The sequence below is a fragment of the Lichenostomus cassidix genome, chromosome 4 (genome assembly GCF_008360975.1).
Source record: "Lichenostomus cassidix isolate B80296 chromosome 4, HeHo_3.0, whole genome shotgun sequence".
Lineage (NCBI taxonomy): Eukaryota > Metazoa > Chordata > Aves > Passeriformes > Meliphagidae > Lichenostomus > Lichenostomus cassidix.
Genome location: NC_139484.1, coordinates 44,963,402 through 44,976,722, shown reverse-complemented (window position 1 = coordinate 44,976,722; position 13,321 = coordinate 44,963,402). Strand labels below are relative to the sequence as shown.

The window sequence follows — 13,321 nt, the reverse complement described above, 5'->3', positions numbered from 1 at the left end:
AATCTTGACACTGTCAGTGAAGCCCTGGAATGATTGCCATTATACATCCCTTATAGAAACAACAGTGCTTTTCATTTGTTGGAAATGTAAAGGCCAGTGTCATCTTCACACCTTTCTGCTAAGTTCTGTTAACATCTGCACTGCACTGGGCTACTGAATAGGTGTTGTTGACATCCAGATTATCTGCACACCCTGGACATGACACCAAGATTTCAGTGGAATGATTACTAATGTCAGCTATATGCCTAGGTAGAAAGCCATCTGTATCTCATCCTGAAGAGGTGTCTTTTGAAAAATATGAACCTGAGGCATGGAGAACTTCACTCATTCTGACAAATGGGCAAGTTTTCACTCATAGTGGACTGAAGAGTTGCCATGGAATGAGAAATATATCTGCCTGATCAAACAGAGATATAAACAACTTCCTTGCAAAATTTTACTTAGGGAAAAATAATAACATATTATTTTTAATAATAAAAATAAATTAAAATTATTAAAAATAAACTAAAATTATTCATGATGTTTCCAGGTCAATGAGTATATTCACATTCCTTTTATGGAAAAGGTTCACAATTTTGAATTACCAGGTTTTATATCAGCTCTATCAGCAAGTATGTGAAGTAGGAGAGTAAGTACCAAGAACACAGTAACACAGTGAAACTCTCCTGAAGGAATAAGCAAACAAAGCAGAAGAATATTAAACATGGCTCTCCAATTCACTGCAATCCACAATGCATCACAATGATGCTTGAAAGTAGCATTTGGAAGCCTTTTGTCCTTATTTTCTGTGGATTTCAATGAGAACTGGAATACAGAGCTGAAGAAGTTGGATATTTTGTATTCTTAAAGTCTGCATCCTGGACACTTGATATAGGAAGAGACATGAGGTGCTGAAGTATCAAGCAAAGGAATAATAAGCTCAGTGAAGACCTTGATTAAGACATTGATTCCCATTCTGTCATTACTTCTTTTTGATGCATGAATGCCAATGTTGGTTTCATAATTATGGTCCAAATTGATTAGTAACATTTGCTTATTGCTTTGAGAATGCCAAATGTTAAGTGTTACTGCCTGCTGGACCCCTCATCCCTGACATACATCAGACAAACTTGCCTATCCCTGCTGTTTAAGAGCAGAGCATTCTTACCTCATCACCTGCCTGGCTGAGGTAATAAAAGGATCCCACAGAAATGTTGGAATAATTACAGTACTTTGCACTTTCATACCATTCTCCCATGGGGAATTTCCAGTGCTTCATAAACATTAGCCAAAACTCATTAAGTTCCTCTAAAGTACGGTTACTGTGATCCATTTGCTTTAGAGGGACAGGCACACGCCAATGAAGAGACTTGAACAAAATTACAGAGCAAATCAATGACAGCTCCAGTAATAGATCCCAGACGCCCAAATCCCACATCCCGTGGGTTAGATACTGGGCTGGCTATAGCATGCAGGCTGTTAGCAGAACAGCCCTACGTGAGGTCCCACACACCCCAGCAATATTCTTGCCTGCCAGTCAGTAACATCTTTTGAAAGAAGAAAATAAGGAAAGATTGCATTTTCTGGTTTGTTTTTTTAATCACGCACACCCCACCACATGAAAGGCACGTCAGTGGTGGATATCCAGTTCCCACATGGATGGGGTCCCTCACCCCGTTTGAAGTGCTAACACAAGATGAACAAAACATTACCTTCCTCTCCAGCAGCAGAATTTCCAACAGTCTCTCTTTCCCGGTCAGTCTGGTTGGAAACAGCACTTCCACTTTTTGTCCTTCGAAGAACACTGAATGCCTTGTTTATTTTTTTAAAAGATCTGCTTCTTATAGTGGAACGTTCAAAGTGTCGAGCTGCAACAGCAGGAAAAAACCAAATCAATACAGTTCATCAGTTCTGAGCTAGAATCACAGCATTTCTCCAACCCTCAGCATGTGATGGGATAGCACATCAACAACAAGGCTGCCTGTACTTCATCTTTGCAGCTGAGTCCTGCTGATATTACAAGGTTGCGCCCACCTAAATCTGGGTACAATTACCCTACCTTGGTCCCACACCCTCAAATTGCCCCCTTCCTGTCTGTTTTCCAAACCACATGGAGAAATCTCCTTTGAGTGTGGTAGCCTTGGAAAGACTAATCCTCCATCAAGACAGAATCAGCAGCAATCCTGTGAAAAACAGATATAAAGGAAGAAGCACTGCCCTTCCCAAGCTATACGTGTTTGACCACAAAAAGCTGGAAGTCATTGCTAAAAACTCTTCTTGAAAAAAATCCCCACTACTACTACTGCCTCAAAACCCTGCAATTCTTCCAAAGCCACCAACAACTGCCAACTATTTCATGTCAAAAATTCAAATATTATAAGGTGGGAGGGATCAAAAAAAATCACATATCCTGACTTGGGTAAGGCAATACAAAAGAAAAGTCATAATACTTTCAAAACATGTCACTCTTTTCCATCCTGCTAAAGATATCTTCATGACTGTTACTGTTCGGTCTGTTCCAGCTCTGCATGCTAGCCAAACATTGTAATCTAATAATACAACATTCCCTCAAACCAGACTGTGGCCTCTACACTCAATAAAACTGACAGAATTTATTGAGATTCTGGTGCTCTCTTCCTGTACCCTCCCTTTCCTCGCCTCTCTAAACCCTGGCACACAAAAGGACAGTGCTTCTCATTTTCTTGTCTTTCTTCATCCCTTCATCCATTTTCGCAACACTCAACTGGTGGCACACAAGGTGGGCTATCCACTTTGACTTTAGAATCCTCAAAGACAGGCTTTGAACTCACCATTAACATTTCTGAGTCTGCCTTTGGCCAGGCCATGTTCTTCAAATATGACACTCATCAGAGAGTATCAGGTCCATTGTCACAATGTGAAAGATCAAGGCAAAGTTTCCTGATGCAGCTTGTCCCCGACTGTTGTTATTTCAGCAGTACCAGCTCCTCCAACCTGCCCCTTCCCAAGAAGCTGGCAGATATCCCCTAAGCTCCTAAGGCAATTCTTAGGGCTTTTTTTCTTCTGAAAATACTTGGTAAATGCCAAACACAGCTCCCAACAGGATTTTGGGTAGGTGTCCATGTCTGTGGGGGTTACTTGGGCCACCAAGCTTTAGTGAAGACACATTACACAACTACACCATCTCCCCAGCACATTAAACATAACATTTATCTTCCAGCTGAGCTGACGAGTCTAAATAATCTTTCTACAGACTTGCAGTTTACATGTGTGCCATTAGTTCATCTTCAGCTTGATGCTGCTCCTGGCCAAGCCATTTTTTTTTCACCTCAAATCTACTGGGTCACTGAGTGCTCAATTTGATAAACTGTATAAAATGAAAGCTATCACTTCCCCCACCCCTTTTTCTTTTTTTTAATACTCCAGTGACATATATTTAACAGAAAAAAGGAATGTTGAAAGGGGCTACCAAGCTCTGAAGCCACCATTTTCAGCTCTTACTTCTGTTCCGGTTGCTGCGGTGCAGGTCTCCGGGGCTGCTGCCCAGCTGGCTGTCCTCGGAGGTGGGGCTGAAGGCCGGGTTCACCAGCCCTGGCTCATCTGTCATTAAGGCGATGGCCGCAGCTGCTGAGAGCTCAGGGCCCAGGGCAGCCACTGCTAAGCTGGAGCCATGGTCTGGAGAGCAGTCTTGGGAACGCCTCTTCCGTTCCTTGGTAAGGCCATAGTGGGATGCTCCTTTACACCTAAGGAGAAGGGAGGGAAAGAGAGACATGATAGCAAGTTGCATTTAAATGCTGTGTACTTGTGGAAATCATTGGTTCCAAGGAATCACTTGGAGTACAAACTGTGGGGATCATGGTGACCAGTGAAATATGGATGATTAACAGGAGGGAAAAATGACAGTCTTGTCATGTTACACAGATTTAAAAAGAAGGAAATGTGTGCTTCAAAGGAGGTGAGTTACCACCTTACATGGGAAGACTTCTGCTGGTCAAGGAAAAATAGAGAGCTTTGTGTGTAGTCTTATGTGTATAAATAGTTACTGTGGATGCAAGAGGACAAGAATAGCAGGTGGCTAATTAAGCCAGAGACTACAATCTGTAATTTCCTACTTACCTCTGATTGACATAGTGTGGTCAATCTATGAGGTCTGACAGCTTTTCTGGCTCTGCTGCTTACCCAGTCCTGCCTCCTGAAAAACCCTCCCAGTCACCAAGGCGGTCACACATGGAGCACAGCACTGTGGCCAGTAGAGAGCAGTCCAATCAATAAAGGGAGGGCTGCAGGTGGGAGCCGAACACCTGGGGGCTGTGGGAATTCAGGCCCCACACAGTGCCTGCACAGGCCATTTATTACTTGAACTGCATCTGATTAACTATTTAAAATTCAGCCACAGAGACGAAGTTGCCAACTCTGTTATTCCAGCTTAGTTGAGACACTAAAATAGGCAGGTTATTGCTTTGACAGAGGAGGAGGTGCAAGTGGGGGTAGGGGGTCCCACTGGCCCTGCAGCCTCACCTGAGTCAAGGAGGGAGTGCAGAGCTCCAACCAAGGGACTGTGACCAGGTCCTCAGACCCTTGAGCTTGGGGAGCTCAAGGCAGGTTCTAAAATACTTCTGGGGGAAAATCCTCTGTTCCCAAAAGCATGTTCCCAAAAGAGCTGAAGATACAGCATTGCAAGGGACAAATTACAAACCTGCTTTGAAGCAAACTTAGTTGAGCTTCCAACTATCTGCTCTAAATTCATCCCAGACACCAAAGGCAGGACCATGCATGGCATTTCTTTTTTAAGACTCATGAAAGAAAGTCACTTGAATGAAATTAAAGGTCACTGTACTCTTCATGAGTCAGTATTCAATTAAAGCTATAAAATAACTGGAAAGACAGAGTGACCAAGGACACAGCACCTGTGACTTCTCCAGCACCACTTCTGCTCAGTGTGCACCTACTAGAACCACATTCAGTGCATTTAAAAAAAAAAATTGCCTTTTAATCATAATCTAATGAGCTTGGCCTCCTTTCAGTTACTATTATCTCTTTCTTCACAGCAAAGGCTAACTGATGACTTTCATGAAAGTGCCCTGTAGGACAAACTCACAGAAATAGCTACAGAAACCCTTAGGGATAGAAAGCTCTTCGTAATATATGGCATGCACAAAAGGCAATGCATAAAACATACAGTACACAACGCTGGTGGGTTAAGTGTCATGAAAAGGAGTAGTACATTGAACAGAAGCCTTGGAAGAGAAATTATTATGGAACCAATTCCTGGGACAGAAAGATGATATGAAGAGAAGTCAAAGAGCACTCTCTATCAACTTCAGAGCAGCAGTTTAATTTCTCTCATGGTACTGACTTTTGATGAGACAACTGAATTAGAACCTTTTTTTGGGCACTAAAATGTGTTTTACCATCATTTACTTCATGCTGCTTCTGACAACTTTCATTTTAAAGAGAGGGAAAAATACCTAAACCAGCCTGATGCAACTGTGTAAGGTCTCTGTATATGCTTTAAGGCTTGGATGGGAATGGTTGTAACAGAAGTTATTTCTGAAACCTTTCACAAGCAAAATGAGGCATCTCAGAAGATAATACTCTTATGGAAGAGAAGGTTGGTCAACTACTTCAAAGGACCAATGCAAAGCTATTTGAGGCACCTATTGCAAGGCAAGACTGCAACAATAATCATATAAAACAAGAAGGAAGAGCTCTTCTCCCTCCACTGCAGCAGGTATTTTTCTAATTCTTTCCAGATTTTCTCAGTCCCCCAGAGCCCTAAAGCATGTCAGGATGCTCTTCTTTAGATTTCATAGGAAACAGAAGCAAAAAGGCCTTTTCCTCTTGCTACTCAGCTAAATTTCCTCAACACAGTGTTTTAGAAACCAATCCTTGACATCTCTCTCTTCCAGTAAGGTCACATTTGCTAATCCAGCCTATGAATGCTTGACAAGATAGTTTAAAAAAAAGTCTAAAAGCCCAACGCAATTAAGTGAACACAAACAAGTGGCTTTGGGGAGAGCTGTTTTCTGTTCTCAGAAGACAGTCTGCTTTACAGCAATCCTGCAAAGATTCAGAATATGATAAGAGATATTCCTACTCCTCCCCATTTTATTTCATTTTCCTGTGTTTTTCCCATGTCAGTAAAGTTTCAGTGGCTGATACTAGAGCACCAGCCCTGCGAATGGGTTCTCAAATGCAGATTTTTTTTATATTTGGTGGGTTTTATAAAGATCAGTATGAAGATCAGAAGTGGCTCTGCCCAATAATTACTAGTTATTTGGATTCAGCCACTGCCTGGTGCCCATCTGCACTTTGCTGCTACAGCCTTCACTTTCTGTGGAAATCCTGACTTGCTGCTGCTGGCTGCACTGCAGACACAGAGTCAACAACTTCATTCCAACAGCAATGAACAGAAGACAGCTACTTTGAATGTAGAGAGGGCTGACACAATTTAAGATGTGGCTTATTGGAGAAGACAAGTTGTCATGATACAAAGCACAAAGCATATCTTTCTAGCTCTGCCAGAAATAGTTAAAGAAGAACCAGAGCTCTTCAAGTATGATCACTGAAGTTATTTCTTAAATAATTGTGGCAGGCATAAATGAACACAAATCAAGCCCTCTTTCTTCAGATTAACACAGTGTCCTTGAAGAAGAAAAAAAAGTCCCAAGACCTCAAACTTGTAATAAAATCTGCAACAGCATCTCTTCACTTTCATTGTTTTGCTTGTGCTGACACTGCTGTGATAACAGAAAACAGAAGAGATGACTGTCTAAGTGGAATCATATTTATAGTGTCTAAGCTACATTTTTCCATATGGTTGGATTTGGCTCCCAGAAAAGAGAGAAACATAAAACAGCTACATGCCAGTAGTAATCAGCTCTCTCATTGTGAGTATTAATCACAATGCCTGATTTACAGCTGGAAGAGTGGGATACCTGATTAACGTAGGCCAGTCAGAAAGTGAACTCAACACTGTCTGCAGGCCAACGTGAACTAAATTTATATTCCTTCTCAGTTGCACTGGACATTGAGTACATCTGTGCAGCCGTATGATACTGAAACAATTTGAAGGCCAAACCCCAGAGAGATAAACAGACATGAAAAATGTGTGTTGTACAGTTTGTGCCATTAAAGTAGTGTCATTAGGTGTGCACAGGAATCTAAGAAAATAGTTTTTTCTGTTTGCGCAGCCTCTTTTATGAAGCAGAAATGTGCTGTCCGAAATTCTGGCTGTATGAGCTAATGACTGGGTAGTGGGAGAGCAGTGGTGGCTGCTGAAATTTCACCCAGGGCTGCAATTCTGGCTGGTATCAATACTGGCAGCCATAGGGCAATCTTTGCCCTGCACCCTGTTCCACGCTCAAGGGAGATTCTGCACTCCAGGCTTCAGGAGTGGCACATCCCAAGAGCTGGAGCAAAGAGATCCAAAACCCTGTGGCTGCCTTAACTTGGTCCTACCATTTGCAAAAACAACCTTTGGTTAAACTCAAGGGCAAGAGAAACATATCCACGTCATTTGAAATTCAAATTAAAACAGTGGTTTGAAAAGAGGGTTCTCCTTGCAGCATCCCTGACTTGTACAGCAAAGGACGGATCAAAAGTAAGATTGACCTTAAGGATTTCAATTACCCAGGCTAACATAAGGAAAAAATGTAAAGCCAAAACATAAGCAAGGACAACTGCATGGATTTTTTCACCTCTCTTCTAATGATCTAAATAAAACAGTTCCAGATATATATGTATATATTTGCCCATGGCAGGAGGACTGGAACAAGGTGATCTTTACCATTCCTTCCAACCCAAACTATTCTATGATTCTATGATTCTATGATTTATAATGCATTTGTTCTTAAAAATGCTCTGCTTTCTGTGTTACTTCATAGTCTCTGCCTGGGCATGAAACAGGGGAAAAAGGTGAATCTAAAGAGTCACAGGGCTTGTGAGCCAGGCCTGATGCAAATAAACAGAGCAGGAACCCTCCCCTGCCCAGTTCCAGTAGTGCTTTCTCAACCTAACTTCCAACACCCCTCATATTTTGGAGCTGTTTTGCTTTAGTGCAGCAGCAGTGGACACATTGTCTGAATGCAATTAAGAATAATGTATACAAAGCACTTAAGACTGCCCAGCAGAAGAAAATACTGCATAATGGGCTGTCATTGCAGATCCAAAGCTAAACCCTGATCAGGGTAGACAAGTATGTTTCAGCTATGGTCTCAGTGCTAGCAGCCTCATCCCTGTGTAATTTGGTCTTGACACAAGCTGGGTTCCAAAGTTATCACCAGTGTGTATCATACTCCTTATCATACAAACTGCCCTGACTGCTCTAGCACCCATGAACTAATCCAGTGGAAAGGATGATGGAGAAACCAAAGTTGATCAAAAAGGAGCATCCTGGACAGCCTGGTGCTGATAACCTCACTTGTGAGACCCTGGTGAGAGGCTCCTGCTGTGACTGAGAAGACAGGAGAGATGGGGTTCAATTGTAGAGGCTGACTCACAAGAAGGTGTTGGCAATTCCTGCTCCATGGGAACCATTCACACCATGTGTGCATTAGCAGTGATAGTAGTCCAAGCAGAACCTAAATTTCTGCCACATGGATTTCAGGCCAAACACCTAAACTCTAAAGTTTTCTGAAACTCTGTCATGAGGGAGTGAAGTGACTTGATCAGTTCTCAGATAGGGATGACACCAACTCTTCTGATCTCACTTTTGCCAACAGTGCACCGAGCAATGGAGTCAAATACAAAAAAGAAGCAAGGCACCTGAACTTTTACAAAATCCCATGTTATAGATATAAGCTTAAATGCAGCAAATAAAAAACCTCCCATCCAGTCCACCCACACTGGTGCTTAAGAGGTCAGAGACATCAGTGTCTTTGGCAGTGAAGGTGACCACTACCCTACTGCTCTTTGAACCCAATGACATTGTATCATCCCTGCTCAGAAAACTAGCTTCTGTGAATCTTGGTCCTCTGTGGAAAATTTCTCTTTTTTTTTCTTTTTTTTTGCTATATAGGGAAATCAATCCTGGAACACAGTGCTAAACAGAAATTATTTTTCCTTGGTAATTCTGAGTTCCTGCAAGGATTAACCATTGTGTGAATGTTGCATATTGAAAAAAGCTTCACAAATAACTACCTGATTTTTCTTTTTTAATGCATGTGCCTTTTCTGCCTTTTCTAAAGAACACTCTCACGTCAAGAACATTCCTCAAGCTACCGTAATCAGCAGCTGTGGCTAGGAAGATCCTGCCTACATTAAATCTTCCTCAATATTGATAAAGAAGGGAATTAGCCATGTAAAATGCAAAGCTTAAAGTCATGGATTACAGTTTGCAGTGAACATTTGCTGAAAGACGGCTGCAAAACCCATATCTAAGCAGGCAACTAGAAACAGGCTGATCTGCACCTGCACTTGAATTTCTTAATGCCAGCAACATTTCCAGGTGCTTGCCACTGCTGTTCTGTGCACTCTGTACCCTGGCGTTGATGCACTTGGGTATCCTCTCCCTGATGATCTCTAAGTGTCGGAGGCTTGCCATCTTGTTTGGGCGAAAAAAAAAAGTGTATTTTTCACTTTAGTGGGAAATTGTCCCAGTTACTACTGCTCTTTCACTTCAATAACCCTGTAAACAAAAGCCTTTTAGAGACAGCTTCCTGACACCTGGGGCATCAGGGCTGGCTGGGAGGGCAGCATGGGCCAGTGGCCTGATCCCTGTTGCCTCTAGAGGGCTGAGGTTCAGCAATTCCTTCCTGCACTTCCATAAACACTGCTCTTCTCAGTGTCAGCACAGAGATAGCTACAATAGAAGCTGAGGCAAATGGCTTCTCTGTCTAGCTGTCAGAGAGATTTTCTCATGTTATTTGCTCTCTATTGTCAGCCAGAGGCCTTTGCTGTAGTATAAACATGTAACAGATTTAATGGTTCAGTATTTCTGCATTACTAGTCTCTAAATATTTATAAAGGTCCTTATAACATTTATTTCTTTAAGCTAAAGTTATTTAGCTTAAATACTTTCCCACAAGATAGGAAAAACCTCTCACATATCTATCTTTTGCAGTCTAATTTCTGTATGTTCCTGTTATGGTTTCCTAAGGGTTTTTCTACACTTTTTGTATCAATGAAGACGTCAAAATCCAAAAAATTCTGGAAAACTACCTTACTAGCAAAGCCTAAAATTGTGTTTTGTCCTGTCTGTAAAGATCTGACCTCAGGGAAGGGCTGTCATTTTCACAATGCTTTTGCACTAAGGTGCTGTCAAACACAATATATTTGTGCATTATATAAGGAACGTGTGCAGGAGTATCTGTACACTTATATTTCCATGTCAGCTACTCTGTATGAATTTGGGTCCACCAGTAGAAAAAGAGGTTATAGTTCCCATAGATTAAAAGAGTAAGGTCTTCTAAGCATATGAGGAAAATCAGTATTGAGAATTCTTGATAATTATAATTCAGTCATCCAGTCATCAGTTATAGTGACATACTCCCATTTCTGGGATTTGTTTGCTGAAAAGGTGGAGCAAGCATGGCACATTACAGGCCCTTGAAAATATTTTGCATTGATGAAGAATGGAATTGCAGTTCAGAGCTCAGACTCCACAGTTCCCAAAACTACCAATGGACAAAGATTTGGTGTCAGACACAAACTGAACAAGCATTCAGTGAAATCTCTATTTCATATTTGACTGCTCATACTGAAAAAAGGGAAGAATCTCCATACATCCAACTAGTTTTCAGGAGAATTGAAAGAACTTGGAACACAATTTTAATCTGATATATATTGTAGAGCCTAAATTTCATGTGCATGCTAGAAAAGTATCATGTAACATGTGGTCAAGTTTAAGATTTTTTTCCCCCTTCTCTTTAAAACTCAGAAAGCTGTATTTCAATCACCATCTTCAGCTTCTATGATGAAATATTTTAAAAGACACATTAACATCTATCATGGGAACAGGAAATTGGAAGAAATTGGTAAACAATACTAGTTGCCTGCAATTGTAGACAAAAATCATGGCTGGGATTATTGTGCAATGATTCCAGTTTTTTTTGGGAATAAGTACAAATTGCTGGTCCATATCATGTTCTGTTTCCCTCCTGACACATCTTCCAGGCCATTATTCTGTCACCGATGATTTTGAAACTACAACTGTACTGATTTTTATTCAAGGTTGGATTATCATTTCAACTTCTAGTCTTAAAACATTCCAACAAATTTCAGCTGTTCTATATATAGGAGAATGGAGTTATAAATTGCTAGAGAGAGCTGAGATGGGCAAGTTGGCACCCAGGCTGGAAATGTCAACTTTTTTTTATGGGTTAGCACACTTTCTGTTTTTGCTTAACATAACTACCACTTTAGAGGAGCCAATATTCACAACTGGCTTTGTGACTTCACCTTCTATGTCCTTTCTCACCTGTGTCCAAGTCACAAATGCTCTGAGAATGCAAAAAGGCATCAGCAGTATGTTCCCACTCTGCTCACATAAGGCATAGCCTTGAGTTGCTTCTAGAGTTTCTTCTACCTTTTGCAATGCTGCCTTTAAATGTAATGCCTGTAGAACACAAGTAGACCTGGAGCAACAAAACTGAGGAGTTAACCAGAGTGAAAGACCACAGTCAGCCTATTATTCACTATTTATGCCTAGATGACTATAAACAAACATTGCCAGGAGTTACTGGCCAGAAGTACAGAACCAGAGTGATCTTGTGTGGTATAAAACAACAGCAGTATTTATTTATACTGAACTTAATTAAAGACTGAAGCTCCCCAAAATTATCTACACATCTCATGGAATCTACTCAGAGCAGCTGACAAGCAAGGAAAACAGAGGTAACACACTATCTCTAATTCCTGGTAGGTGCTCAGGTACTGACACAGCAAGGAACCGATGAATACTTGGTTAGGAGATTCAGAGCAAAGTAAGAGTGAAAAACAAGACCCACGGGACTAGCAGATCTGAGCTTATGAGAGCCTGTAAACCTTGCTGATGGCTTCTAGCACTTACAGCATTCAACATATAATACATGATTTAAACCCACTAATCCTGTTCAAGTGTTGTATTAAAGTACTGAAGTACTAAAAACTCCTCTAGACTTCAGCAAAAGTGAAGCTTGATGCAAATGTTACCAGGTGTTTTCATCACCTTCCAGAATTGCATCATTATCTATGAAACATACTTAAAAGCTTCAGCTTTCACCACTTAGAGTCCAACTCGAACACTTTCCAAAAGAAAGCGAGAAAACACAAATTAGAAAGAGAGTTTTCGTCATGGAAAATGTGGGTACTTAACAATATTTGTACATTCTTTTATCTATAGAAGTTGTGCATGAGGGAGCAATCACAAGTAATGTGTATCAGTTGGGTATTTGGAAAGCAACATAAGACCTGCCATGAACAGCTGTGAGCTTCACATCTGCTTTTCAAGTCCATCCAAAACCACCCAAAGAACCAGTACTTGGCAGGCAATCTTGACACCTGATTTTGCTTTATACTAATAAAATAATGATAATACAACCTTTGTACATGAGAAATTGGTATTGTAGATAAGGAAGCTGCAGCAGGATCACTGAAAATAGTCCCCATTTAGAACATTAGCTAAAAAACCAGCCTAAGGAAAATCACAGCATATATATGCAAAGGCTCAAAAAATGTTAATGCGGCTAAAATCAAGTATCTGGGACAAAAATAACAAGTGCAAAGACAAAGGAATTCTTAAGGCATTGCAATGCTCTTTCTCATAGTCCTGCACAATCCAATACGCTAGATTTTTTCAAACTGTGTGGGTACACATATAATTAATGTTAAGAATAAGCATTCAATCTGTTGATTCATATGCTTTTCATTTTTATTGTTCAGTCTTTTGATCACCGGATTATATTCAACAGGTATAACTTGTCTCCTGAAAATTAATATCTCAGCATTGTCTTCCCCTCCTGCTATCCCCACCTATGCTATAAAAACTTCATGATGTGGTGAGAAAAATATGTTTGCAATGGGACAAGGAGGTTTGGTTTTTTAACAAGACTGACAGGATCAGCGTAATCTGATTCTTGCAGCTACAGACAGAAAAGCTTGACAGACAGAAACTTTGTATTTACCCATACTTAGCACACGTTTATTTTTAAAATACAACTACTTACAATATCTGCTATGTCAGAGACTGAAAGCCTTACTAAAGCCAGCATTACTGAAAGCAGGTGTGAGGCTTTTGTTGGCAAAAGCAGTGACACATGCACATAAGTCTCTAAATATAAATTAATAAAAAGGGAATGCTGTGTTCAATTTCAAGATGTTTTCAACCCAAGGCTTCGGTTTACTACTGTGTTCTCCACTGGAATTTGAAATTATTGGAAACAAC

The 13,321-nt window shown here is 40.7% G+C and overlaps 1 protein-coding gene across 3 annotated transcripts in view; it reads right to left on the bottom strand.

The window, feature by feature from the left end:
* Positions 1–13,321, bottom strand: part of LNX1 (ligand of numb-protein X 1) — a 109,954-nt gene that overhangs the window by 31,571 nt on the left and 65,062 nt on the right. For all 3 annotated transcript variants that reach the window (XM_085058953.1, XM_085058954.1, XM_085058955.1), the window contains 2 exons: positions 3,460–3,701; positions 1,692–1,847 (listed from right to left, as the gene is read on the bottom strand). In XM_085058953.1, coding sequence (XP_084915079.1) covers positions 1,692–1,847; positions 3,460–3,701 — 398 coding nt within the window. The remainder of the gene's footprint in view (positions 1–1,691; positions 1,848–3,459; positions 3,702–13,321) is intronic.